General features: G+C 37.8%; 1 protein-coding gene across 1 annotated transcript; it reads right to left on the minus strand.

Annotated features, from left to right (window-relative positions):
- Window positions 1-18,086: 18,086 nt before the first annotated feature.
- LOC105041340 (uncharacterized) lies at window positions 18,087-24,277 on the minus strand. The gene is made up of 6 exons (XM_010918273.3): window positions 24,078-24,277; window positions 21,734-21,806; window positions 20,855-20,948; window positions 18,790-18,906; window positions 18,658-18,718; window positions 18,087-18,573 (listed from the first exon to the last, which is right to left on the minus strand). The coding sequence occupies exons 1-6, from the start codon at window positions 24,108-24,110 to the stop codon at window positions 18,193-18,195; spliced, it is 759 nt and encodes a 252-aa protein (XP_010916575.1). The 5' UTR covers window positions 24,111-24,277; the 3' UTR covers window positions 18,087-18,192.
- Window positions 24,278-26,192: the final 1,915 nt, after the last annotated feature.

Below are 26,192 nucleotides of genomic sequence, written 5' to 3' on the forward strand. Positions count from 1 at the left end.
TAATTTTAGTCCATTGGTTTAATCAAATTAAGTCAATTAGCAATCGAATTGCTAATCGATCCTCCTGCAATACTTGCACTAGGTTAAATATCAATCGTATTGATCGTTTAATCCTAGAACGATTCTTAATCGTTGATCAACCATCTGATCGGATCGTGAACTCTAATGTGTGTGACCTCATAGGTCCGAATCTAAATCGATAGCATACAGAATAAATTTTTGTATCAATCGAAGTGACCATCTAGCAATGGTACCTGACAATCGAATAGGTCGAATGTGTAGAACAACATCCTTAGAACCCATGCAGATATAGTTTCCATATAATTCATCCCCTTGACCAAAATGCTCATAGGATACCTCAGAGTTCAACTGTCAACTCTGATCAGGTTGTCCACATTGTATTTCAAAATATTAAATCCATCTGATGGATTATCTTGGTCAAGATTTTACTAAATTGAAATACAGCGACTCATTCTTCTCCAACTCTTAGAGTGGTCAATCCCATCTTGATCACACTCTGACTTCGCAAGTATTTGACTGTGCCCAGAAGTCTTCCATCACTGAATTAGAAATTCAGTTAGTCCAGTACCAAAGCACAGTGAGTTGCTTGCAAGTCACTGAGGCGATCTCAAGTCTAAAGGACACTTATACCTATATCCTATCAGAGATATTCTCGACAGCAGAATACTTTGGAGTTGATCATATTCAATGATGATGTACCCTTACATCTCACTTGTATACCATACCAGTGTCTTCACACTCTTTGATTAAGAGGACAATCAATCTAAATGGCCTACCGCAATCTATGCTCGATTGAAGCTGTCGTCCTTATTAACAGCCTATCATTTGGTCATGAACAATTTTATGGACTAATCGATAAATCTTCTTTTTATCGAACCTAAATAGTCCTAAAAATTTTATCACAATAATGGAGTTCATTAGAAGATAAAAACTTATGATGAAAATATCAAAAATATATTTTATTTATTAACAAATCAATTACAATACAAAGTTGCTCAACCGTCAACAGGTTGACGATTAGCTTTTGAGACATATTTTCTAACAACTCTCACTTATCCTAAAGCCATTCGGCACAGTATCTAATATCCATCTTCGACTTGTGGTGGTCGAACTCCTTTATCGTCAGGACTTTAGTGAAGGGGTCGGCCAGGTTCTTCTTTCGTCGATCTTCTGAAGGTCGATGTTATCTCGATCTACGATCTCTCAGACCAGATGGAAGCGGCACAAAATATGCTTCGTCCGCTGGTGTGCTTTGGGTTCTTTTGCCTGAGCTATGGCACCAGTGCTGTCGCAGTAGAGCAGGATTGGACGATCGAGGGAGGGGGCTACTCTGAGCTCGGTGATGAATTTTTTCAGCCACACAGCTTTCTTCGCAGCATCCGATGCTGCGATATACTCTGTCTCACAAACAGAGTCTGTCACAGTATGTTGCTTGGAACTCTTCCAGCAGATGGCTCCATCATTCAGAGTAAAGATATAACTCGACACGCTTCTGCTGTCATCATAGTCAGATTGAAAGCTGGAATCTGTGAACCCCACAAGTTTCAGATCTGACTTGCCATAAACCAACCATTGGTCCTTAGTATTTCTCAAATACTTAAGGATGGCTTTAACCACTTTTCAGTGATTTTCTCTAAGATCAGATTGGTATCTACTCACTATTGCTAGTGAGTATGCCACATCTGACCTTGTACATATCACGGCGTACATGATAGATCCCACAGTCGAAGCATATGGGACTACTCATATGCTCTCTCTCTTCAGGAGTTGTCGGACAATCCTTCTTAGAGAGAGAAATTTCATAGCTTATCGGTAGATAGTCCTTCTTAAAATTCTCCATACTGAATCTCTTCAGCACAGTGTCATGTATGTGGACTGGGATAACTCAAGCATCCTTTTAGATCTATCCCTATAGATCTTCATCCCTAGGATGTAGGATGCTTCACCCAAGTCCTTCATGGAGAACTGTGATGACAATCAAACTTTTATTTCCTGTAGTGCAGAGATGTCATTCTCGATTAAGAGAATGTCATCCACGTATAAGACAAGGAATACCACAACTTGACCATTTATCCATTTATAGATGCAGGGCTCTTCTCCATTCTTAATATAGCCATACGTTTTGATCACCTTATCAAAATGCATGTTCCAACTTCGTGAAGCTTGCTTCAATCCATAAATGGATCTCTGAAGCTTGCACACCTTGGACTCATCTATGGATGTAAACCCTCAGGTTATATCATATACACCTCTTCGGTCAGCTCTCCATTCAGGAAAGCTGTCTTTACATCCATCTGTCAGATCTCATAATCCAGATGGGCAGCTATTGCAAGTATTATCCGAATAAATTTAAGCATTGCCACAAGGGAGAATGTCTCATTATAGTCAATACCATAATGTTGACAATACCCCTTGGCAACCAGACGGACTTTATGGGTCTCCACCTTTTCTTCTGCGCCCCTCTTCCTTTTGAAGATCCATTTACACCCAATGGGTTTAACCCCTTCAAGTGGGTCAACCAATATCCATACATCATTGACCTTCATGAACTCCATTTCGAATTTCATAACCTCAAGCCATTTCTCGAAATCAGGTCTCTGCATTGCATCTATATAGGTGATCGGATCCTCATCGTTCTCATCGAGTTCAATGGGATCATCGTTTCAGATCAAGAAATCGTAGTATCTGTCCGGCTGACGCGGTACTCTACTGGATCGCCTTAATGGTGTAGGTACATTAGGCTCCGGATCTGATCTAATCAAATCCGACTCAGGTTCAGCTATTGGTGTCGGTCCTTCTACCTGTTGAACTTCATCAAGTTCAATCTTAGAGGCAACGGTTCCTTCACCAAGGAACTTCTTTTCTAAAAAGATTTTCTTAAGGCTGATGAACACCTTTTGTTCATCAGCATGATAGAAAAAATATTCTTTGGTCTCTTTGGGGTACCCTATGAATGTGTATTTGTCAGACCTAGGTCCAAATCTATCTGTAACTAACCGTTTGACATAGACCGAACACCTCCAGACCCTAAGGTGTAAAAGTGCTGGCTTACGCCCTGTCCATATCTCATATGGAGTCTTAATTACATATTTACTTGAAACCCTATTTAACAGATAACAGGCCGATTTGAGTGCATATCCCCAGAAGGATATCGGCAAGCTGGCAAAACCCATCATGGATCGGACCTCTCCTTTCTGACACACCATTATGCTGTGGTGTTCCTGAAGGAGTCCATTGGGAGAGAATCCCATTCTCTCCTAGATATGTGAGAAACTCACTAGAAAAGTATTCTTCTCCTCGGTCAGATCGAAGAGTTTTACTACTCTTCTCGATTTGTTTTTCTACTTCACTTCGAAATCGTTTGAACATTTCAAATGAATCTGACTTATATTTCATCAGATAGATATATCTATGTCTGGATAGATCATCCATGAAAGTGATGAAGTAGAAATATCCACCTCTAGCACTTGTGCTCATGGGCCCGCATACATCAGTATGTACGAGGCCCAAGAGCTCAGTAGCTCTCTCACCTTTTTCAGTAAAAGGTGACTTGGTCATTTTACCAAGAAGACAGGATTCACAGGTTGGAAGTGATTCACAATCACTGACTTCGAGGATTTCCTCTTGAGTCAACATGTTTATCCTATTCTTGTTTATATGACCTAACTTACAGTGCCATAAGTAGATATCTGATACACTATCTAATCTAGGGTGCTTGCCAGTAGAATAGACTACGTTAACAGGTTGTGATAACATATACACACCATTGTTCAAATATCCACAAAAAATAGTAACACCATTCATAATGATATTACAAACTTGTTTCTTTATTAAAATTTCATAATCATTTTTGGCCAGAAGGCCTACAGAAATAATATTTAAAAAGAAACTAGGACAGAAATGATAATCATTAAGAACAATGGTATGGGACTCAAATACAAGTTTCAAGATTCCTAATGCTAGAACTGAAACTGTTCTTCCATCTCCAACGTTCAGGAACCTCTCACCTTGCTCGAATCTCCTACTGACCTGCAACCCCTACAACAAATTGCAAATAATGATAAGGACTACCGGTATCCAATACTTAGTCAGTTATATCACAAATAGAGAAATTGCAAGGAGTTATCATATAAATATCTTACCCAGCAATAGCTTGCTTTTTTCTCTGCCTGTTCGGATCCAGGGAGGCAATATACTGAGGATAGTTTCTCTTCCAGTGTCCCCGCTTCTTGCAAAAGAAGCATTCAGTTTGACTCTTATCGGGCTTCATCTTTGTGATTTGGCCCTGCACTGATGTCCCAGCCTAAACTTGCACCTTCTTCACTTTCTTCTTCTTGTTCTTCTTCCCTTTCTTAAAGGGTCGAGAACCAAAAGACGAACCTCCCACTAAGTTCACCGATTCTTTGTGGAGTTGGTGATCCTTCTCAAAGTTCTGAAGCAACCCCAGTAATCTGTGGTAGTTTACTTCAAGCTTTGTCATTCTATAATGAGTGAGGAATGGGAGATAAGACTTGGGCAGCAAGTTCAGTATTGCATCTTTCCCAAGCTGCTCATGCAAGAAAAAACCGAGCTTGCTCAAACGCTCCATCAGCTCGATCATGTACAATACATGATCAGTGACAGAGGCACCATCACGTATTTTGATATTGAAGATGGTACAACTAGTCTTGTACCTCTCCACGTCATCGGGTGTGCCAAAGGCATCCTCCAATACTTGAAGCATGTCCTTTGGCTGAGCCATCTCAAATCTGTGACTGAACTCATTGCTCATGGCAGCCAGCAGATGCAGCGCACCGTGGTCCGATCATTGAGCCACTTTTGATAAGTGTCTCTGACTGTTCCACGTACATTGACAGCTGGCTCCTCAGGTGCAGGATCCGTTATCACATATAGGATCCGTTCATACTCCAGAACTATCTTCAACTTTCGGTACCAGCTACCGAAGTTGGGTCCCACCAACTTATCATTGTCCAACAATAATCGAAACGATAGGAAAGTGACCATATTTGTACAAAAAAAAATCATAACCTAATTAGTAATTGATTCATTAAACCTAAAAATTTAGACTTTAATTAAAAAATTTCTCCCACTATTTTATTCGAATTGGTAGCCTCTACCTTCAATTCGAGAAATTACCCTAATTCCTTAGTAGATACTAGAATCCACTTAGACTGCACACAAGCACAACTTTGGTTGGCCAACCCATGTACATCTAAGGGTAGGTTCATAACCAATTTTTCTTTAAATAATTTTTAGTAATTTTAATTTTGCCCCAGTCCCTAATCAGTAGCCTTTGGCCTCCACTGAAAAAGTCTGGTTAGGTCCAACCATTAACATGACCATACTTGGTCCATCTAGCCAATGAATGATTAGGCCCAACTTTGGTTAGCTAACCTAACCACCATTTAGAAAGATATAGTCAAGAAATCATATTATGAATGACAATTCCATCAGCTGATAAGCACCAGACCTTTGGGCCTCCAATGATTATCCAACTGATGGACTCATTGTCATCCACTTAATGGGAGGCTATGATCTAGTTATCACCATAACTATTTTATTTTAAGGACCTAATAATTTTAAAAAATTTAATTAATTTAGAGGAGGAGGTCAGATGAACCAGCTTATCATGATCCTCCCACTGGCTTCACCAAGTCAGCTTAAGGGAGACCATTAAAAGGGCTGGTCTAGGAGCACCTAAACTAGTCACACTAATTTACCTAGCTGACATGGGTCAGCTCAAATAGTCAAGTGATCCGATCAAAATATAATTTCACTAAGAGGCCAGGTAAGTTTGATCGGTGGGAGGGTCTGCCAAAGCTTGCCTTAGACACCATCAAAAATGATCAGGTAAGCAGACTGCCAATTAAAAACCACCAGTCTGGTTTACCTTAGACACTAACTAGTTTAATTAGTTTCGATTAGATCAACCTAACAGTTCGTGCTAGACCGCTTAGCCAAGAATCAAGTCCATTTGGTTCTCGTTAAAGACATGGACTTGATCAACTACAACTATTGTAATTGATCTAGAGAATCTTTGACCTAATCTAAGACAACAATTGATTAGATTTAGATAATTCTCTAATTAAATCAATCTTTAATCTAACCTTAGGTCTAACCCAATTAATGGACTTAATTTTCACTAACCCATTAACCCAATGTGTCATAGTTTGTGTCTTAGGTTCTTCAATTCACAATCCTAGAACCTAATCAAACAACTTCTTAATTCTCAATTAAGTTTTGGACTGAGGGTTGGGGTTCAGCTTTTTGAAAATAATTTTTATGTTTGTAAAATATTTTTATAACATGGTTCTTACCAACCAAGTTGCATATTTGATTCATAATCAAAATGCAAGTGAAATAAACATGAAACTACTTTAGATCTAATCTAAACAGGTTCATGTAATTGAAACAATTTTAGTTTTAAACTGCATAAATTTTTCAAATAAATATATGATGATTTTTTGCGCGAAAATTATTAACAAAGAGATTTTATTTTAGATTTAAATATCTTTTAAATCTAATAAATCATAAATTTAATCTAGATCACATCTAACAAATTTATGATTAAGGATAGATCTACACAAACTAGGACAACCTTTGTACTGTAAGGGATAAACCTTACAGTAGGACAACCTACAGTTCGTGATTGATCTAAAAATTTTAATTTCAGATATAATAATCAGATTATAAATTAGATCTAATCTAAGAAATAATCTAAGCATATCTAAATAATCATGTAATAAACAACCTAGGCTCTGATACCAATTGAAGGAACCAGATCTAGGATTTCAGGATTAGATCTTGAAATTTTTTCAAGATCAGACAGTGGAAGCCTAAAATAAATTAAAATTTATCTTATAAAATTAAAAAAAATTTAGATCTAAGATTTTATTACATGATTATTACGTGACATTAAATCAAAAATTAAAATATAAAGAGCAAGAACCACATGTTGATCATATCAACATGTTTCTATACTACATCTAATGTATGTAAAATATAATAGATCAGATCTATTACCTTGCAAGTTAGACGTTCTAACTTTGTTGATCCAGATTTGAAGATGATGTTGTGAGCCGCACATGCATCCTGCCACTAGGAGTCATCCACACGAGCCCACGAATCACGATCAGAAGTCCTGGTCCAGAAAATCAGCACAGTATGCTAGTACTGTGCAGATCCTTCTTCGATGGTCGATCAAATGCCTCCTTCTTCTTGATTTGGACTCTTTCAAAGATGAAAAATAGGAGAAGGAGTTTTAGATGTGAGACACTCTTAGACAACTCACAAATGGAGGAAGAGAAGAGGTGAACTCAGCAATCCTAGAAGAAGACCTTCTTCTTCTTCTCTTTGCTCTCACCTAGACACCTAGTTTTGTGTCTATTATATCTCCACGCCCCAACACTCTTTCTCTCTAATTTTTACACACCCCAAAGTCTCTCAATGCTCTGTAATCCATAAAAATTTCAAAAAAAATTCATCTTAAATAATGAGATATGAAGAGTCCTTGTCTAGGTAAATACCTAGTCAAGAAAAATCCAAACAGGGCAAGACAAGTGGTGCCCAACTCTTGGGCGCCCCCTCTTTCTTTTTCTATCATGGACCATCAGAAAAGGGCGCACAAAATATCCCATAAAAGCCATGAAAATCTCAAAAAAAATTATGATAAAATTAGTGCTATAAGGAAAGAGTTTTGGTTTCCTAAAATTCTATCTCATAGAATTTGAAATCCAAACTAATTTTTACTTTGACTTGGTCCACAACCACATACGATGTAAGAGAAAAAGAGTAAAAAGCTTTGGACTTGCGTGAAGGCCTGGGAGAGAAGGTTTTGTCGCATAAAATAAGAGAGAGTGGGCATGGGGGGCTAAAGTGGCGCAAGGTGGAATCCTAGTCTTACTAGGGTTCAATCTATAACTTGTTCAAATTTGATTTTTCAAACCAAATCAACCTAATTAAAATAGGTCTTAACTCAATTAAAAATCTAATTTAATCAGATTAAATTAGATTTAAATCTGAATTAATTTTTTAAAAATTAGGTTGATCCAAGTCCTAATTGAACTAGGACTAGTTTTTTCTTACACTTGGCTTATCTAATAAATCAATTGGACTTGATCCAATCAAGCCCAAACCAAATCTAATTAAATCATATTCAATTAGACTTAATCTCAGCCCATTGGCTTAATCAAATTAAGTCAATTAGCAATCGACTTGCTAATCGATCCTCCTGCAACACTTGCACTAGGTTAAATGTCAATCGTATTGATCGTTTAACCCTAGAACGATTCTTAATCGTTGATCAACTATCCGATCAGATCGTAAACTCTAATGTGTGTGACCTCATAAGTCCAAACCTAAACTGATAGCATAAGAATAAATTTCTGTACCAATCGAAGTGATCATCTAGCAATGGTACCCGACAGTCGGATAGGTTGAATGTGTAGAACAACATCCTTAGAACCCATGCGGATATAGTTTCCATATAATTCATCCCCTTGACCAAAATGCTCATAGGACACCTCAGAGTTCAACTGTCAACTCTGATCAGATTGTCTATATTGTATTTCAAAATATCAAATCCATCTGATGGATTACCCTGACCAAGATTTTGCTAAATTGAAATACAACGACTCATTCTTCTCCAACTCTTGGAGTGGTCAATCCCATCTTGATCATATTCCAACTTCGCAAGTACTTGACTGTGCCCAGAAGCCTTTCGTCACTGAATTAAAAATTCAGTTAGTCAGTACCAATGCACAGTGAGTTGCTTGCAAGTCACTGAGGCGATCTCAGGTCTAAGGGATACTTATACCTATATCCCATCAGAGACATTCTCAACAATAGAATGCTCTAGAGTTGGTCACGTTCAATGATGATGTACCCTTACATCTCATTTGTATGCCATATCAGTGTCTCCACACTTCTTGGTTAAGAGGACAACCAACCCATATGGCCTACAGCGACCTATGCTCGATAGAAGCTGTCGTCCTTATTAACAGCCTATCATTTGGTCGTGAACAGTTTTACGGGCTAATTGATAAATCCTCTCTTTATCAAACCTAAATAGTCCTAAGAACTTCATCACAACAACGAAGTTCATTAGAAGATGAAAACTTATGATGAAAATATCAAAAATATATTTTATTTATTAACAAATCAATTACAATACAAGGTTGCTCAACCGTCAACAGGTTGACGATTGATTTTTGAGACATATTTTCCAACATGTACATGATCATTTTCGATTCCGGATCTTCCATCCTTCAGTTCATATATGCCCTCGCCCATCTTTATGCATGATGATATGGCCCAGTTTCAATCCATCGAGGAGACTGCGGCACATTTTGAGTATGTAGCGACCAAGTATGAGGGACCTAGTGAAGGTCCGATAGAATATCATATGGAGTCGCATGAGGGACCGATTTAGAGTTTGGGCGAGTATCATACCGAGGGTCCGAGTGAGGCTCCACCAATGGGTCGTCGAGTGCAACCTGCAAGAAAGAAGTGAAGACCACCTTATGGAACATGATGTATATATTATAGTTTTTTCATGTTTGTAAAATATATGGATATGAAAGTAATGAAATATTATATTATATAACATCAACGGGTGCATTAGATTTTTGAATTCAAGTGCTCTTATATTATGCAATTCATGCTCTTATATCATACGAAGTCGCAATCTGAGTCCACCGATTGAGCGCTACAATCCGAGCCCACAAATCGATTGATGTGTGGCACGCAAGTCGTGCCGAACCGATCGAGCGCTGCAATCCGAGCCCACAGGTCAAGTCCAAAATTACAAGTTGATCTACGATGTGGCCGTGCCTAAACATTAAACCGAGCTGACCTATTTACTTTGATCGAGTCGACCCTAAACCGTAAACCTAAAACCCTAAACCGATCGTCTGATAATTTTAAAAAGTTGTTTAGAAATTTATAGTCTCAAAAAATCACAAAATTTTTAGGACCAGTTGATTTCCTGAGAATTTTGATCGACCGATCCAAACCGAGCCGACCGATCGACTCTAGATTCGTTGGATCGGGTGACCGCGTGGCACGCAACCTATGCCGGATCGATCGATCGGATTTCTCATGCGGTCGACCAATCTGGCACGGGTTGCGTGCCATGCGGTCTATCAATTTGGCGAAACAAGAGTCGATCGATCGGCTAAATTTGGACCGATTGATCAAAATTCTCAGGCGATCGATCGATCCGACAAATTGTGTCCCACACGATCGATCGGCCTTAGACCCAAAGTCAATCGGCCATCTCGGTCTGGACCGATCAATCAGATTTATCAGGTGGTCAATCGGTCCAACAAACTTTGCATCCCACGCGGTCAACCAGCCTGAGACCCAAAGTCAACCGGCCATCTCGATTTAGACCGGTCGATCAGATTTCTCAGGCGGTCGATCGGTCCTGAAAATTTTTTTATTTTTTGAAGATTATAAATTTTAAAACAACTTTTTAAAATTATCGGATGATCGGTTTAGGGTTTAGGGTTTCGAATTTAGGGTTTAAGATTTAGGATTTAGGATTTACGATTTAAGGTCGATCGAAATTCTCAGGTGGTTGATCGATTCGGCACGACTTGCCTGCCACATCGTTGATCGACTATGGTTCCGAACTCGATTGGTGAGCTTGGATTGCGACATCGATAATTTTTTTTAATTTTTTAATAATTACTCATGGTACACTAACTATTAGATTAACCACTTTGCTGCCAAAATCATATCTTAAATTGTACATAATTTTAGCCAGGTTACAACACATCTAAAATTATAGCAACAAAAGAAAGATATATATATGCATACATCAAACTAAAGTATATTTCTCTAAACATAAATGACGAAGATGGCAGATCTTCGAGTGAAGCCACACGTACTGCTCTAATTGTTGAAGCTTAATCATTCGGAGTAGGATCTTCTTGTGGTCGAGAAAATTGATGATAAAAATATTGTACAAACTAATCAAATCGATCAAAATCCTCATCCAATCGGACACCCATCTGTGCAAATCCCTCATTCAGCCGAGAATCCATATGTGCAAACCACTCGCTAACAGATATCTCCAATGCGTCTATGCGAGCAGATAATGCATGCTGATCGGATGACTACTGATCAGACCATGTAGCATGTGTGGGCTGCTCTTTGTCGATAGACTGACCACCTCCGTCACCGTCATGTTCTTCTTCATCTACTGTAGACGTATGCATCCATATACCATTGTGAAATGTATACCCCATACGTCTCAGAGATGCATGATGGTAAATATCACTACATTTAACCTTGACAACTTCATCATCGATCATGATGTGGATATCAAATGCTTCAAATATAGCAGTCAAAATAGCTCCATATGGCAAGATGATTTTTGAACTTTGAAAATATTCATTCATATAGAACATCATTAAATAGGGCAAATTAACCCTATCACCTGAAAGAATCATCCTGAGAAGATAAACATCTAAATATGATACATGTTCTCTATAACCTCCTCTGGACAAAAAATTAAACGTGAAAATATGATGGATTAACCTAGTTTCAAGTGGTAATAGATTTGCATCAAGTTCAGCGGTCGCACTTATATGATCGTCAAAAATAATTTTAACACAGGAAGCATAGTCTAATACTGGATAATTCCAAACAGTACTACTATTGAAAAATCTATCACCATCCGATGGAATATCTAAAATTTGACCTAAAATTTCACAGTCAAATTCGATTAGTTGTCCTTAAACATACGATGAAATGAAACAAGACTTACTATTAAAACTAAAATTACTATAAAAATAGTGAACCAGAGGAGAATACGTTGGTTTGTTGAGCGTAATCATAGATAGCCAATCCATCCTTTCGAATAAAAATTTAATACGAAAATCGCTAAAATTATTTAAATCGACTATCCTACCTCCTACAACTTTTCTTTCAAAAAATTTGATTGAAATTTTTCACTACACTCATTATCTAGAAACAAAGACTCTTCATACCTACGAGATGGTTGCTTCCCTTTCTCTATTCGAGCTCTCTTTCTTTTCGATAAAACTCTACTTTTTTTGGAAGCCATAATCGATCTTAAAAAATGATGAGTAACAAATAAGAAGGTTGAAGAGTGTGCACTTGAAGGGTGGGTGGGATGTGAATGAGTAAGAAAGAAGTGTGCACTTGAAGGAAAGGTGGGGTGTGGATTTAAAGACAATAAATTTATGGGTTGAATTCATATTTTTTATTTAATTTTTAATAAATTTGTGGGTTCAACCCATGAATTTGGTGCAACGGTCGAAATTTAAAGTGAATTTGTAAATTAAACCTACGAAATCCAACGGCTATATTAAATTCGTGGGTTCAACCCACTAATTTGCTTGAAATTAAAAAAAAAAAAAATGATCGGGAACAAAGTCGTGGGTTAAACCCACGAATGTCGTTCGGCCGGCTCAAAATCGTGGGTTCAACCCACGAAATACTAATTTATGGGTTCAACCCATGAATTAGATTCGAATTCGTGGATTGACCCCATGAATTCATGTGAAATTTTAAAAATTATTTTTTTAAATAAAATTATGGATTCAACCCATAAAATCTGTTTTTTAGTCATGTGAGCCGAATATTCATGGGCTCAATCCATGAATTATCTACGTCGGCCTTAAATTCGTGGGTTGAATCTAGGATTTTTGCTGACACGGCCCATCCACGGTATTTTCGAAAATAATTTTCAAACGAAGATAGTTTGAAAATTTTTTATTTAAAAAATATTATTTAAAAAAAAACCTGGATTATGCATCGCTCAGCTCTCAAAGCACTCCGAACTCTCTTTCGTCTGCGTGCATAGATCTTATAGCCGCTATTGCATGATCCAGCAGTGCATCTCGCAAAAAAATATCAATCAGTCTTTCACATGAAATATACAATCCAAACCCCAGCGGTACAGCCCCTCAGAATACTGTCCTGAGTGAGGTGTAAAGTCTGCACCACCTCTGCCTTTGTTGGTTCTGCTCTCCATTAAAAAACAGTTTCCTTTCTTTTTTTTAAAAAAAAATAATCAGTCATTTTGCTAACTTCCATTCATGTCCCGGATCACTTATGGCACATAATCCCATTATTTGCAGTGGTTTTCATCATTTTGATGCCATTCTTTTTTTGAAAAAAACGTAAGTTAAAATTTTGATGCATGTTTTGAGTATTACTGTGAGAATTTTACAGCCTTAATTCCCAAATATTCAATCTTAGCTTGCAGTTCGACACAACGCTAATTAGCTTGAATGTTAAAGGGGTCTGTTTTTTATGCTGAACGAAAATCAAAAATCTGATTTTATACTCCTCATTGAATATAAGAAGCCAATGAACCCTAGAGAACCATCAAAAAGGATGAAGAATAATAAGAAACAAATTCTCTCTCTCTCTCTCTCTTCTTTTTCATTTTCCTTCTTTTTTTTTTTTTTCGGTGGTTGAATGGGGGGTGGGAGCAAGTAGCTGAGAAACCCATTCCCACTATAGTAGGAGTATCCAAGGAGACTGATGCCATTCTTTTAGGCGACTTCCAAAAAGAACTGAGAGAGACCATCAAAGAAAATATGTAGCAGGGAGGGAGGGAGGGAGGGCGAGAGAGAGAGAGAGAGATCTTGTTACCTCTTGCTGCTGTCTAAATCTTGGAGATTCCAGAATATTTTCTGCAGAAATGGAATGTGTATCCATTCTCATATCATCTACTCCTACCCACTATTTAAAGATAAACCCTACATGGTTTGAAACAAGTGGAAAATGAATGAGAAGAACTTTAATTTAAACTTGTAACTGTTCACCCATGTGAAATCAACATGAGAAATCAGTCGCGATACACTTGAAACAAATTCCTAATTGTTTTCATTTGGGTTTCCACATATTTTCATACGGTTTCTCACAATATATCTTGCTTATTTATAGTTATATTTCCTGTTTCCTGCATACATCAGAAGACTAACTTACGTATAATAGATTTTTGTTTTACCTGGGCATTTAGATTTTAGGAATTCCACAGCACATAAACTTTTTGACTATTGGATGCAACAACAAGGTACTTAACACTCCATAAGCAGATTATCCTATTCTAGTCCATTCAAAGTGTCGACAATTGGCACATGATTTCAGACTGGGCTGTAAACAAAACTCCAGTGCACGAGCTAACAGTTTACTCTCAGTCAATCTGAGTATCAGGTGAGATTGATTAGAAAGCCACGTCTAGTGAAATGTCAACAATTTTATCCTAATAACATAACAGAAGAATATAAGTTTCTCCTTCAGACTCAAAGCACCATTAATTTCTACAGATATAATTCCTTTATATGGTAGATCTCTGTAGCACTATAAAAATTTATCTCATATTACTATAAAATATAATAAAGTAAACGAAAAGCAAAAACATATTAATATCCATCTGTAGTCGAACAATCATGTTGTGAAGCTAAAGTCAATCATAGTCCAATTTTCAATTGGCTAAATGGATGCCGGATCAACAGTTTTCACTATAATTCAGTGTGTCATTCAAAGAAAAACCACCATCTTGGATTCTTACCAAAAATATAAGCACAACCTCCTAGGTTGGCATTGCAACAATTGAGAACATGAAATGAAGATTAAAATAAAAAAGCAGGTTCAAGCTACCATAGTACCATCTGCTGAACTGCTCCTATGAATCATCATGGTCACTGCCGAGTTACAAACAATCCACTCAGCACCACACTCTAATCATTAAGAGTTAGAAATGACCTGTGACAAAATTAGGGCAAAGTATTTAGGAACAGGCTGGTAAAGAGTCATGGAGTACCAAGTGGCTATAGGATGAAAGGGCACAATTGCATCTTCCACAACTGAATGCTGAACAGTGCCAACAAGGCTAGATGGAGAGGTTCCAGAGTGGTGAGAGAAGGGTTGCAGAAGAGGTGGTGCAAGTGACTTTTTTCGTTGCGTGCATGCGTGCATGATGGGGGTATCTAAAGTCATGGACCTTAGCTGGTTAATTCAACTCACTTCACAAAGAACGCAAACTGCAATTTTTCAAAAATCTGATAGAAGATGGGCAACAGTTCGATAAAGAGGAGAACAAAGGTAAATGGAGCAATCTACCAAAGGTTTGGGTGCTGAGTAGTGAAGACAACATAGATGGAAAGATAAGTAATGATAGCAAAAAAATGTTAGAACGAGTTCCAGTTCCTTAATGCCAGATAATGAAATATAACTATAGCTTGACATCTAATGAAAACAAAATTATTGATAGTTCTAAAACATAACAAATCCTCAGCTTAATGAGAAAGAGAAAATAAAGTAGATGCCAGAATTCTACCACAACAGATCACAAAGCACAAAAAAAAAAAAAAAAAAAAAAAAAAAAAACCCTCAAAATACAGTATTTCTCCATGGAGATGCTCTCATACTTATCAGTCTGTAACAAACACCACCTCAAGTTTGGTAATCTATACCAAATTAATCCTTGGCCATGGATGCATTGGTAAACAAACTCTGAACTAACCTTCACACAGACTCTCATTAACCTGCACCTTTAGAATTCATGTCTGAAACAGATATGAAAGGAAAAACACAACATTCACTCATGCATATAAGAGGAAAGTTCCACAGTCTGCAACAAACACCACCTAAGTTTGGTAATTTATATCAAACTAATCCTTGGCCTTGGACAGTTGGATGCATCGGTAAGCATACTCTGAACTAACCCCTCAAAAAGACTCTCATTAACCTGCAGAAACAGATATCAAAGGAAAACATACCATTCAAAATCCTTTACTCAATATATTGGCTGCATGAATGACTAAATGAGTTGCGAAACAACAGCTGGATCAGCAAAAAATTTGAAGAAAGCTATGCATCCAACCATACTGCAGAAAGCTAACTACTACTCCACTAGTACTCTCAGCAAGAATATTTCACATTGGATGAGTTATGAGATATATATCAATAGTATTCAAGATATAAAAAGGCATTACCTTGAATAGAAAAGACAGAACTAAGTATGACACCACAAAGCCAATTAAACTAGAGAATTCAAGCCATGAGAGAGGATTTTTCAGGAGCTCAATTACATAATAATAACAACAACAGCATCTACAAAATAACATAGGGGTAAACAAGACCTACCCATCCTAGTTAACCATATTAGCACTATCTAATCCACTCATACAAAATTCCAACTAAACCTCCAAAATGCGATATTTGTAACAAACCTACTACAATTCATTCATCTAAAAAAAAAAGGCCCATGTTCCCTTCTTTTGGAGAATTAAGGCAACCTACGCACTCATACCCTTGTATGCATCATTCAGCAACGCTAGAAGCTCCCTGTTTGTCTTGGACCAATCCATTTGGAGCTTCATCTCGTCGCCCAGCTGCCTCCTCCACTTCTCCTCCAAAACTCTCGCCTTGGAGGGATCCATCCGCTTCAAGCCTGCCTCCCACGACACACCCCAGAGACCGTTCTCCTTCCAGTGCTCCGCCGCTGCACTGCTCACGTACGGCAAGGAATCAAGCCCATGAACTCCCCGCTCCTCCCCATCGCCCTGCTGCTGCTGCACCTCCTCCTCCTCAGCGGCTACCTTTGCCGCATCCCCATTCTTGATGACCGCCACTGAAGTACCCTCTTTGACCTTCTTTTCCTCCTTGTTATCATCTTTCTTGTCGACAGGGCCCCAGATTTCGGTGCTTAGACCGTGGACGAGGCCGTCGTTGGGGCCGGAGCCTGGGGGACCGGACTTCTGGAACTTACGGCGGAGGTGGCGGAGCTTGTTGTAGACCTGGTCCTTACTGAGGGGAGTAGGGAGGGAGGCCTTGACGAACTCGTAGAAGATGCCCATGTTGGCGGGGAGTGGGATGGAGCCGGTGCCGGAGCGGAAGTCGATGGCGGCGCGGAGGAGGGCGACGGCGTTGTCGTCGGCAAGCCGGCGCTGGCCAGCCTGGGAGCTCTTGCCAGAGGGCTCTTCATCGGAGAAGTCGCGGGCCTTGCGTTTGCGGTCGCTCTTGCGGGAGGGAGAGGCGGGGTCGGAGGAGGGGTCGTCGGGCATCACTGCGTCGGGTTTGGGGGGCTTCGAGGATTTGGGGAGGATCGGGGATGAGGGGGTGGGTTTGGGGGGTTTGGAGGATTTGGGGTTCGGGTTAGGGTTAGGGTTAGGGTCTTTGCGGGCAGCCGGGGCGGGTGGAGGGCCTCCGTTTGGATTCGGGGATGTTGGATCTGGGTTGGGTTTGGAATTGTTTTTGGTTTCGAGGGGTTCGGAGGAGGACGAAGGATGGTGCTTCGATGATTTGGATTTGGATTTGGATTTGGATGGCTTCTTTGCTACCTTCCTTTCTTGGACTTCCATTTCTACTTGTTTTCAGGCAAGAGAGAGAGAAAGAGAGAGCCGAAGAAGAGAGTTTGCGGGACGGTGGGAGGTCTGGGGACGAGGGTTTCCTTTCCTGAGATGGAGATACGATGGGAAGGTGAGAGGGTGAGCTGAGAAAAAGCGTAGCAGGACGTCCAACGGACGGAGACGAACGCTTGGCGGTTTCTAGTCTCTCCAGGCAAGGAAAGCACCACACGCACCTTAAGCCGATATCATGGTTGAATTAAGTGTAATTAGTGACGTATAATGTTAAAAAAAATTAATTTATCTTTAGTAACTATCAGGACTTAGGATTGTTGTGTGCGAAGTTTGGTATTATGATCACCTGGATTAAGTTGGATTAGTTTGGGTAGCCTTTCTCATCACTTCTAGTTTTTATTTTTTTTTTTCCAGAGTCTGCATGGTTCACTGTGAAGAATGCTAGCCCCAACAGTTTTGCGTCAATAGGACTTCAAATTAGATCTTACGGTTCTTCGAACATTTGGCATAACTTCAATATCCTCACCAATATTACACGCACCAATGCAAATTTTCAATTACCCTTTTAAGTCTTTCAGACTTCACCCCTTGTGAATTTATTTTGCCTTGGATGGCCAATGCCAAAAGAAAGATGAAGCAAATGGTCGTGCAAATGACAACAGAAGCACTTGGTCGATTCAATCGTCTCATATGATCAAATCCCATAAGAGGAGTGGATGATGAAAATAACTAATTTTTATAATATACCTGCAGTCATAGTGTGATATTCAATACAAGACGAGACTGCTTCGTTAATAGCCATAGGAAGTCAACCAGCAATCCACTAATCTTCATTGTCATAATCCTCATCCTCATCTATCTGCATGTTTAATTGTACAAGGCTTGATGGTTCAATGCCAATGTTGGCCACTACATCAGGCAAAGGCCAAGCAGAACACCCTTCTTGCTTAGCCTCTGCAGTTGAAGTTGCACCCATGACCGACGCAGAGTTGCAGGGAGGATCTGCGCTCTGAGCCATGTCTTCCTTCCCACTTAGGGGCTTCTCTTCACCGTCGATTTCCCTCGACAGGTCACCAAGTTCATGAAACATGTCATTGTCATCCTCATATTTTACGCACCCGATACCCCTTGTTCTTGGCCGACCCCTGCCTCTTCCTCTACCCCTTCCACGTCCTCTTGGACCAATATTAGCACTCCTCATTGCCTGCCGCAAAACAGTTGCTCTGATGTTTGAGACAGAATAGAGTAATGGAAATGGTGTTGCATATATAATTCACCGGAGCCATACCAGTTTGGGGGACCTCAACTCCTGGTTGGTCTCCACATCGCCATCATGAGGCAGGGTCTTTCTGAGCATTGGTTAAACAGATCAGATGCTTCATGTTTATTATGTATCACTTAAAGCATGCAAAGTTAATACCTTCTCCTGGAAATTCCTTTTTCATCCCCATAAGGTTCTGTTCCTCCAAGGTTTGGTACCTTATTGACAACATCGGTCAGGAAATCAAAAGCACTATAGCTCTTCACGCATTGCTTTCTGGAAAATTTCAGGAGAGGTAAAGATACACTATTACTAATAATTTTCCACAAGTAGCAACAGCTGCATAAATTTTGTTTGGTTCTTGAAACAAAGAATACATATAGAGCACTTAAGCACGAGTTTTAAAAAAATTAAGAGCAGGATAACATTTAGGTGATGCAACAAGTACAGATTATTAACCCAAATTAAGTACATTGATATGTCAAGTATGCAAATGGAAGAAAAGTGTCTTACCAAAATGGGATGCCAAAATTCAGCCACATGATTATATTGAAAATTCTCATGCAGAATGTTCTTTCTATGATGATTTCAAAATGTGACTATTTAGTGGTTTACCCTCTTCTCTAGTTTTTAACGAAAATTATATTGGAGTGAGTGTACATAAGTGTGATATACATGTACTTACCCACACAAACCCACAAGCACAGACACAGGTATATATATACACCTTAAAGCATCAGCACTGTGAAACTTGTCCTCCCTTTTATCTCTGGGGGGCAGGAATCCTAAAACCTCCTTCCACTTCATCTTAGTGCTCAACATTTTTCTAAAAATCTTCAATCCTTTGCCACGCACACTTGCTCCAGCTTGTGTTATATGACCAAACGGATTGCACTTAATGTTAAGATCAGAATACCATTCAATGGAGGGTCAGCATACACTTAAAAAACTAATAGATAGACATTACCACCAATTGGCAAATAAGAAGTCAAAGTTAAAATAACATGGGGTAGTATAATAGCTTAGAAACTTCTAAATAATCAGATTATCTATACTTGCATCAAACTTGTGTCATGCTTGGGCCTTCAAACTGAATGCAGTTTGCAAAGTTATCAGAGTGACTGTTTTTCAGGACCTTGGATCTATCGTTTTAGTTGTTTCCTACTACAATATTCAACAAATTTATTTTTTATTGGAAAAAGAAAAAAAAATCATGTCAGTGCAAACTGAGATCATTTTACAGTCAACATCATGTTATTTCCCAAACTTCCATGTCAATAAATGTACCTCTCATAAAAGTAAATTTCAATTGCTCAACCTGTATAGAAAATAATTCAATCCTTCAAAACTCCAAAGGAATACAGTATAGTGTCAGGAGATGCATGAAACAAGTTATCAATCACCTTCATGCGTGGTTATATTAAAGTCACTTAAGTTTACTAATCTGCTTCTATAAACTCTAAAATCATCAAGTAGAACTCCTCAAGCGACCAGTAACTAACTAGCAAGAATAAGAAGAGTATCAAGTAGATTAAACAAATAAATAGTAACTAACTAGCTCATGACATTTATCCTGAGCATTTGTACTAAATTTAAGAGTACAGTTCACATTTCTGGAAACCTTTTATCATAATGCATTTGCACAATAAAGTAACATACAAGACAAAATCTAATACATCATGTAAGCATCAATTTCAGTCTTCCACTGCAGGGTGAGCACCAAATCTATGAGATAAATATACATAATAAGATCACACAGGTAGCACAAACACAAACTTATAATTCCTGAATCCTTTAATTCATGGCCAATATCAACGTGCTACTTATACCAATATCTAATGGACAATTGTGAACAACAACAAAATACAGGGCCCACTAGCTATAAGTGATAAATTCTCAAATCAGATTTTAAGGTAAAGATATCAAGAACATTCAAGACCATGAAATTTGATTTCATGATGCAGGTTGAAATGCAATCAAGTGATACCCACATTGGAAACTCTGGGGTGAAAAATTCTATTTTGCCTCTAAATCATACTTGCAGCACATATCTTCCAAGATGAATATGCTACACATATATGCTATTTGACATCACATTTTTCAAATGATACTAATCATAACATGTAAAATTTGCATCCATATCAAAATATTTTTTTTAACTATTTCTATGTGTAGCCACATAAGGTCATTAATGTGAGAAGAAAAAAATTGAAAGTCAACTTACAAATGCAATGAATTCACTGTCTTGGCCCCTCTCTGTAGAGTAACTTCATAAGTCCTGTCGCAAAGATCTTGCAAAAATAACTCCAAAGCTTTTGCTGCAAGCCAGTCAGTAATGTAAAATACCATCCATTCAATAAATCTTCATATATTCAAACTACAACATTTTTGAACCCTGCATCCATTAAAACTTTTTGAAGCTAAACTATGAAATAACAAGCAATAATTAAAGGTAGATTGTGATTATGAATTGTTTATGTCTATATTGGCCATGTTTGTTCCCCGTGATATTGTCCTAATCCTTAATAATTTGCAAGTAAAGGCTTCTTCTACTTAGTTATTGCTGGAGTATAGAAATCTTTCAATCAAATAATGGATCATGCACGCACACAGAAGCTACCATACAAGCACATGCATGCACGCACATGCATGTAAACATGCACAAACAGACCTTACTTGAGTAATAGAAATTGCCATTTATGCCATTGTTACAGAAAGACCACAAGATAAATGAGATCAATTCAATAACCTATATTTTAAGGCATAGAGGTTTGAACAAAAGGAAAAGATTTTTCTTCTAATTTCTGAATTAAAGAGGTGGGGGGGGGGGGGGGGCGAATTTATAATTTCATTAACAGATTTTAAAATAACGAATGATCTCGACATGGTAAGATATGAATCAATGCAAAAGTATGTGCTCTTCTTCAAATCTATGAGATGGCATATTTATATTGAATTTTTAAAAAAAATGAATTTGTTATTCAGAGGTCATAGTTCTTTTAAGTGCAATTTATCTATTGCAAATTTACAACATAGAAGCAGCTTGACAATGCAAAAAATTTCTATTGCATAAGAAGAAAGGTGGGATTATTGCATGACATACAAACTAAAAGAGGCACAGCCAATGCAATCTTGCCTACGTCCTCATCTGCTTGCATTATCTTCTTTATTCGTGACTGCAATAGCAGAATGAAGAAAAAGAGATCAGTCTCAACCAATTGTACCGAATAACACCACCACAGCACAGGATCATAGATAAAGCATCACATGTACCAATAACATCAGCCTCTCAGACATCAACTTAAATCATCATATATAGGGTTATTTTTTTCGTTTCTATCCTTCATGCGCTGATTCTTTATTGATAACAGATCATCCACAAGATGTATGAGTATTTATGCCAACTTCAACTATAAGTATAGCTTGACAGAGACAAGTTCACATTTGACAATAGGCAAGGTGAAGGAATGCAGCATGCGGTAACTTGAGAGTAATGCACACGGAATATAATTACTATAACACATTACTTATACAATAACAAGTTAAAATAAACACTATACTTTCTTTTTGTTAATAAACAAATGCAGGTAAAGAGAAGTATTAAAATATATTATGAAGACAAACCAATTAGAATATTGACAAGATTAAATGAAAATTCCAGTAAATTGGGACCACAACACAGGCTCAATGTTGGAGATGAATTTAGCTGTTGTTGAATAATTAATATCACTTTTACAAATGATTCTTGAATAACTTCCCATAAGAATTTCATTCAGCCAACCAAAAAAAAAAGCATAATTTTGAGAATTTCTACACAAATAAGAGAAACCAAGCTCATAATTGGAATAATCAAATTAAAGAAACAGTCTAGACAGTAGAATAGATCAAAATTTTACTAAAATGAAGGTTCATACTGTGCGTTGCAACGATGCAAAGGTATAAAGTTTTCAGATCTTCACTTGAACTTTCAAAACATTTGATTGGTATTTGGTTGTAACTCGAAAGAAATTTGAGGGGTAATAAGAAAAGGATTGTCTGTCTTGGCACCTGCAAGTTGGAATTAAGGGATCACAATTTTCAAAGGAATCCTGTTTAACTGAGCACATCATATGCGCATATTTAATGGCTCGATCTTTTGCTGTGACCTGAGAAGCATACATAGTGTTTTGCCCCTGTAGTAGGGGTTTGCATGTTCAGTTGAAGAGAACAAATGATGCCAACTGGGGAAGAGATCTATGATTGTTCTACTTCACACTTCAGTATCTTCTGCATGTGCACAACAGCACCATACTTTCATGCAATAAGTCAGATCATGTTACGTCAATAATTTCAGTTGCTTCTTATATAACAGTGAACACAAGGAAGTTAGAACAAACTTTTTGAAACTAGATAAGAAAAATCATTACATCAATGCAGAACTTATTCTAGTTATAGACATGCACAAAACAACATGCGGTTCATGATGGCAGCCGGCTACAGCAAAAGAATCTCATAAAAATATGAAACACTTATGAAGAAAGAACAGAGTTACTCGAGCCAAAATTTTGAGCAATAGAAAATTGGAAGAAGAAGAAGCCTTTAGTAGTCAGATTTGGGACTGGCCCAGCAATTAATACCACAGTTCCCAGAATCCCACACAGCTATGGCAGCTGGAAAGGTTTACTCTAGGAGATATAATGATCGATAATTGGCCATCAGTGGGAAAGGACGATGTAAAACAGAAAGCAGAATTCAGTAGTAGTTGTCTAGAGATAAAATTCTTCTCAAAACGTGGTTCAAATCCTGTCTCTGAGAGATGAAGAAGAGAACTAGTTTCCTTTCAGTGCAGAAGACCCATCTGCACCAGCACATGTCATCAACCAGTCTAATCCCGTAACAAGTGGCGCGTCCAGAGCAAAACAGCACCAATTCCACTAATTTTAGCCAAAATCCAAACCTGCGGATTGATCTCTTAGGCCTATGTTATGGAACTCACCGCGCTGATCACATCCAGCTCCTAGAAACGTCACTCATGGGTGTCACTAGTACTCTTTCAAGACATCCGATCCACTATACTTCAAAATAGGCCCAGATGAACGCAAGAGTCCTAGCTTTCATCAAAAATCGAAAATTTGGTGCAATTCCTACTTCCACGATTAGGACTAGGTAAAAACACTGAGTAGAGCACTTTAAAGAAGCAACTGATCCAATCAATCAAATTCGAAGACCAAATACCAATTCGGGACTCGTCGAGTACAGGTTATCGGGAAAATCGAAATTTTAATACAGAAACGGCCAAATCGGAGCACCAAACGATAGATCCATTCAAGAACCTCAACATACTATCAAAAAAAAGCTAAAATTAAATCAAAAACCCTATGATATCGTCCATCATGCGCCCAATTAACGAAGAAAACTGCAAAGAAAACAAAAGGAAAGTGGGAAAAGTGATCAGCGGGGCAACAAACCGCGGGGAATCGGGTGCCGAGCTTCTTCCTCATGTCCTCCACCCCCTCCTTCCTTTCTCGAAGCTGGCCCTTCGATTTCGATCGAGATCTCCTCGACCTCTCTCGATTTCAAGCTCAAACGAGGCTCTCGGATCGGGACGCTGTTTCACCTTTCCCCCAATTTTTTTCAATTTCCTTCTATTTTCCTTTTTTCTGTCGTCATTACTCCTGTTCGGACACGTGGTGTTTATCTGCGTGGTTGACGGTGGTGATCGAGCCGTCTGATTCATGGTACGTGTTCATCGTTCTCCAATGCTCCCCTTGCTATTATTCTTTACAGACACTTACCTTTTTTTTCTTTTTTTTGGTAAATTACAGACACTTACCTGGCCGGCATGATTTTAAACGGCTGCCGTTGCGACAGTTTCCGAGTTCAAGAGTCACATAAAGTCACAAACTTGTCATTATTGATCTTGATGAATAACAAGCATTATTATTTGATTGTAGCGACCCACCAATAATTATAGAAACCACTAGATATCCTAATCATGGACTTTTAAAAATGTTTTAAATTTTTTGTGTGTGATGTCTTTTTTTCTTTTGTTGGTAACATATATGTTAGGTCTTTAGCATTCGTTACTTGAATGATCTATCTTATATTATAAATTGAGAAAGAAATATGTTATTTTAATTTTATTGTTCAGATTTTATAACAACAATATTCTAATTTTCTCTTGACGAAGATATATAAAAGAAAGGTAACTATATAAGCCATGTATATCTATATTTCTTATTTATGCATTTTTTCGTAGAGATGACAAGGGACTCTATTTAGAGGGGGAAAAAAAAGCTTTATGCCTCTTTTCTAATATCTTAACTCATTGGACTCTTTTAAAATTTAGAAACAAATAAAGATATTAATACTTTTTATTTAATCTATAAATTTATCTACCTTATCTCTACTTTTTAAATTTTATTATTTCAGTTTTAGAAATAAATAAAAATATTAATACTCTCTATTTAATCTATAAATTTTATCTGCCTTATCTCTGATTTTTAAATTTTACTAATTCAGTTTTTAACGTGCATAAAGATCATGTGTGCCTTTAATTACATTGAGTGATTTTGTGCCATAGGATGAAGGATATGGGATGAAATTACAATGATCACTGTTTGCTGGCTTGATCTACTTTGTTTGATGTCTAACATAACGTCAGGACTTCCTTTTAACATTTGTTACTAAAACGATGCTCCAGCATATCAATCAAGCTGGCAAATTTCCTATCGTTGTCCATCTTGTGGTACTAAAGTGAGAGGTTGGATTTGAATGCGTAAACTCTCATGTCTCTAACTTATGAAAGCAATGGGTATTGGTTAACATATCTTATTGCCACGTCATTATGTGTATGTGTGCACGTATGTACGATGAAAGGTCAACTCATTGGAAAAGTCGCTAATCAATTATTAAAAGGGTCAGCATCAAAGTCATCTACCTTGAAGACCCTTAACCAATGCACCAAGTGGTCTATTATTTTGCGATAGTTAAACAATCTTTTTTGTCCACTCGATGCTTGATCTATTCACGCACCGAACTGCCCAGGACCATCTTGAGTGCTGAAGGCTTTTGAACGGGTCTAAATCTTGATTTCAAACCTGACAGGTTGAGCCAGGGGTGAAATATAAGCATACTTATTAAATGGGCAGGACGTAGATCCAGATCTAAACCCACCTTGAGCTTGACATCCAAATTTATATAAAGAGAAATTTTTTATACATCGCATCCCATGTAAAAAAAATATATCATCCTATCTAATTGAACCACGCAGTCATCATTTTTCAATACGTATTTAATATCTACAGTTTTATTTTTTTATTTAAAATTTTGAATGAAAAAAAATATTCCTTCTCTTTTAAAAAAATTATAATATCCTATCACCATATTATAATATTCTACGGTTAAATTATGACTTTCTGTACATGAGTCATAATTTGATCGAAGAATGTCATAAAAAAAAGATATTTTTATTATTTAAAAATTTTATAAATTTTTAATAATAAAAATATCCTTACCTCTTTATGACTGCTGGAAAAAAAATTATGACATCTTATACATAAAGTCATAATTTGACCATAAGA

The sequence above is a fragment of the Elaeis guineensis genome, chromosome 3, assembly GCF_000442705.2.
Source record: "Elaeis guineensis isolate ETL-2024a chromosome 3, EG11, whole genome shotgun sequence".
Classification (NCBI taxonomy): domain Eukaryota; kingdom Viridiplantae; phylum Streptophyta; class Magnoliopsida; order Arecales; family Arecaceae; genus Elaeis; species Elaeis guineensis.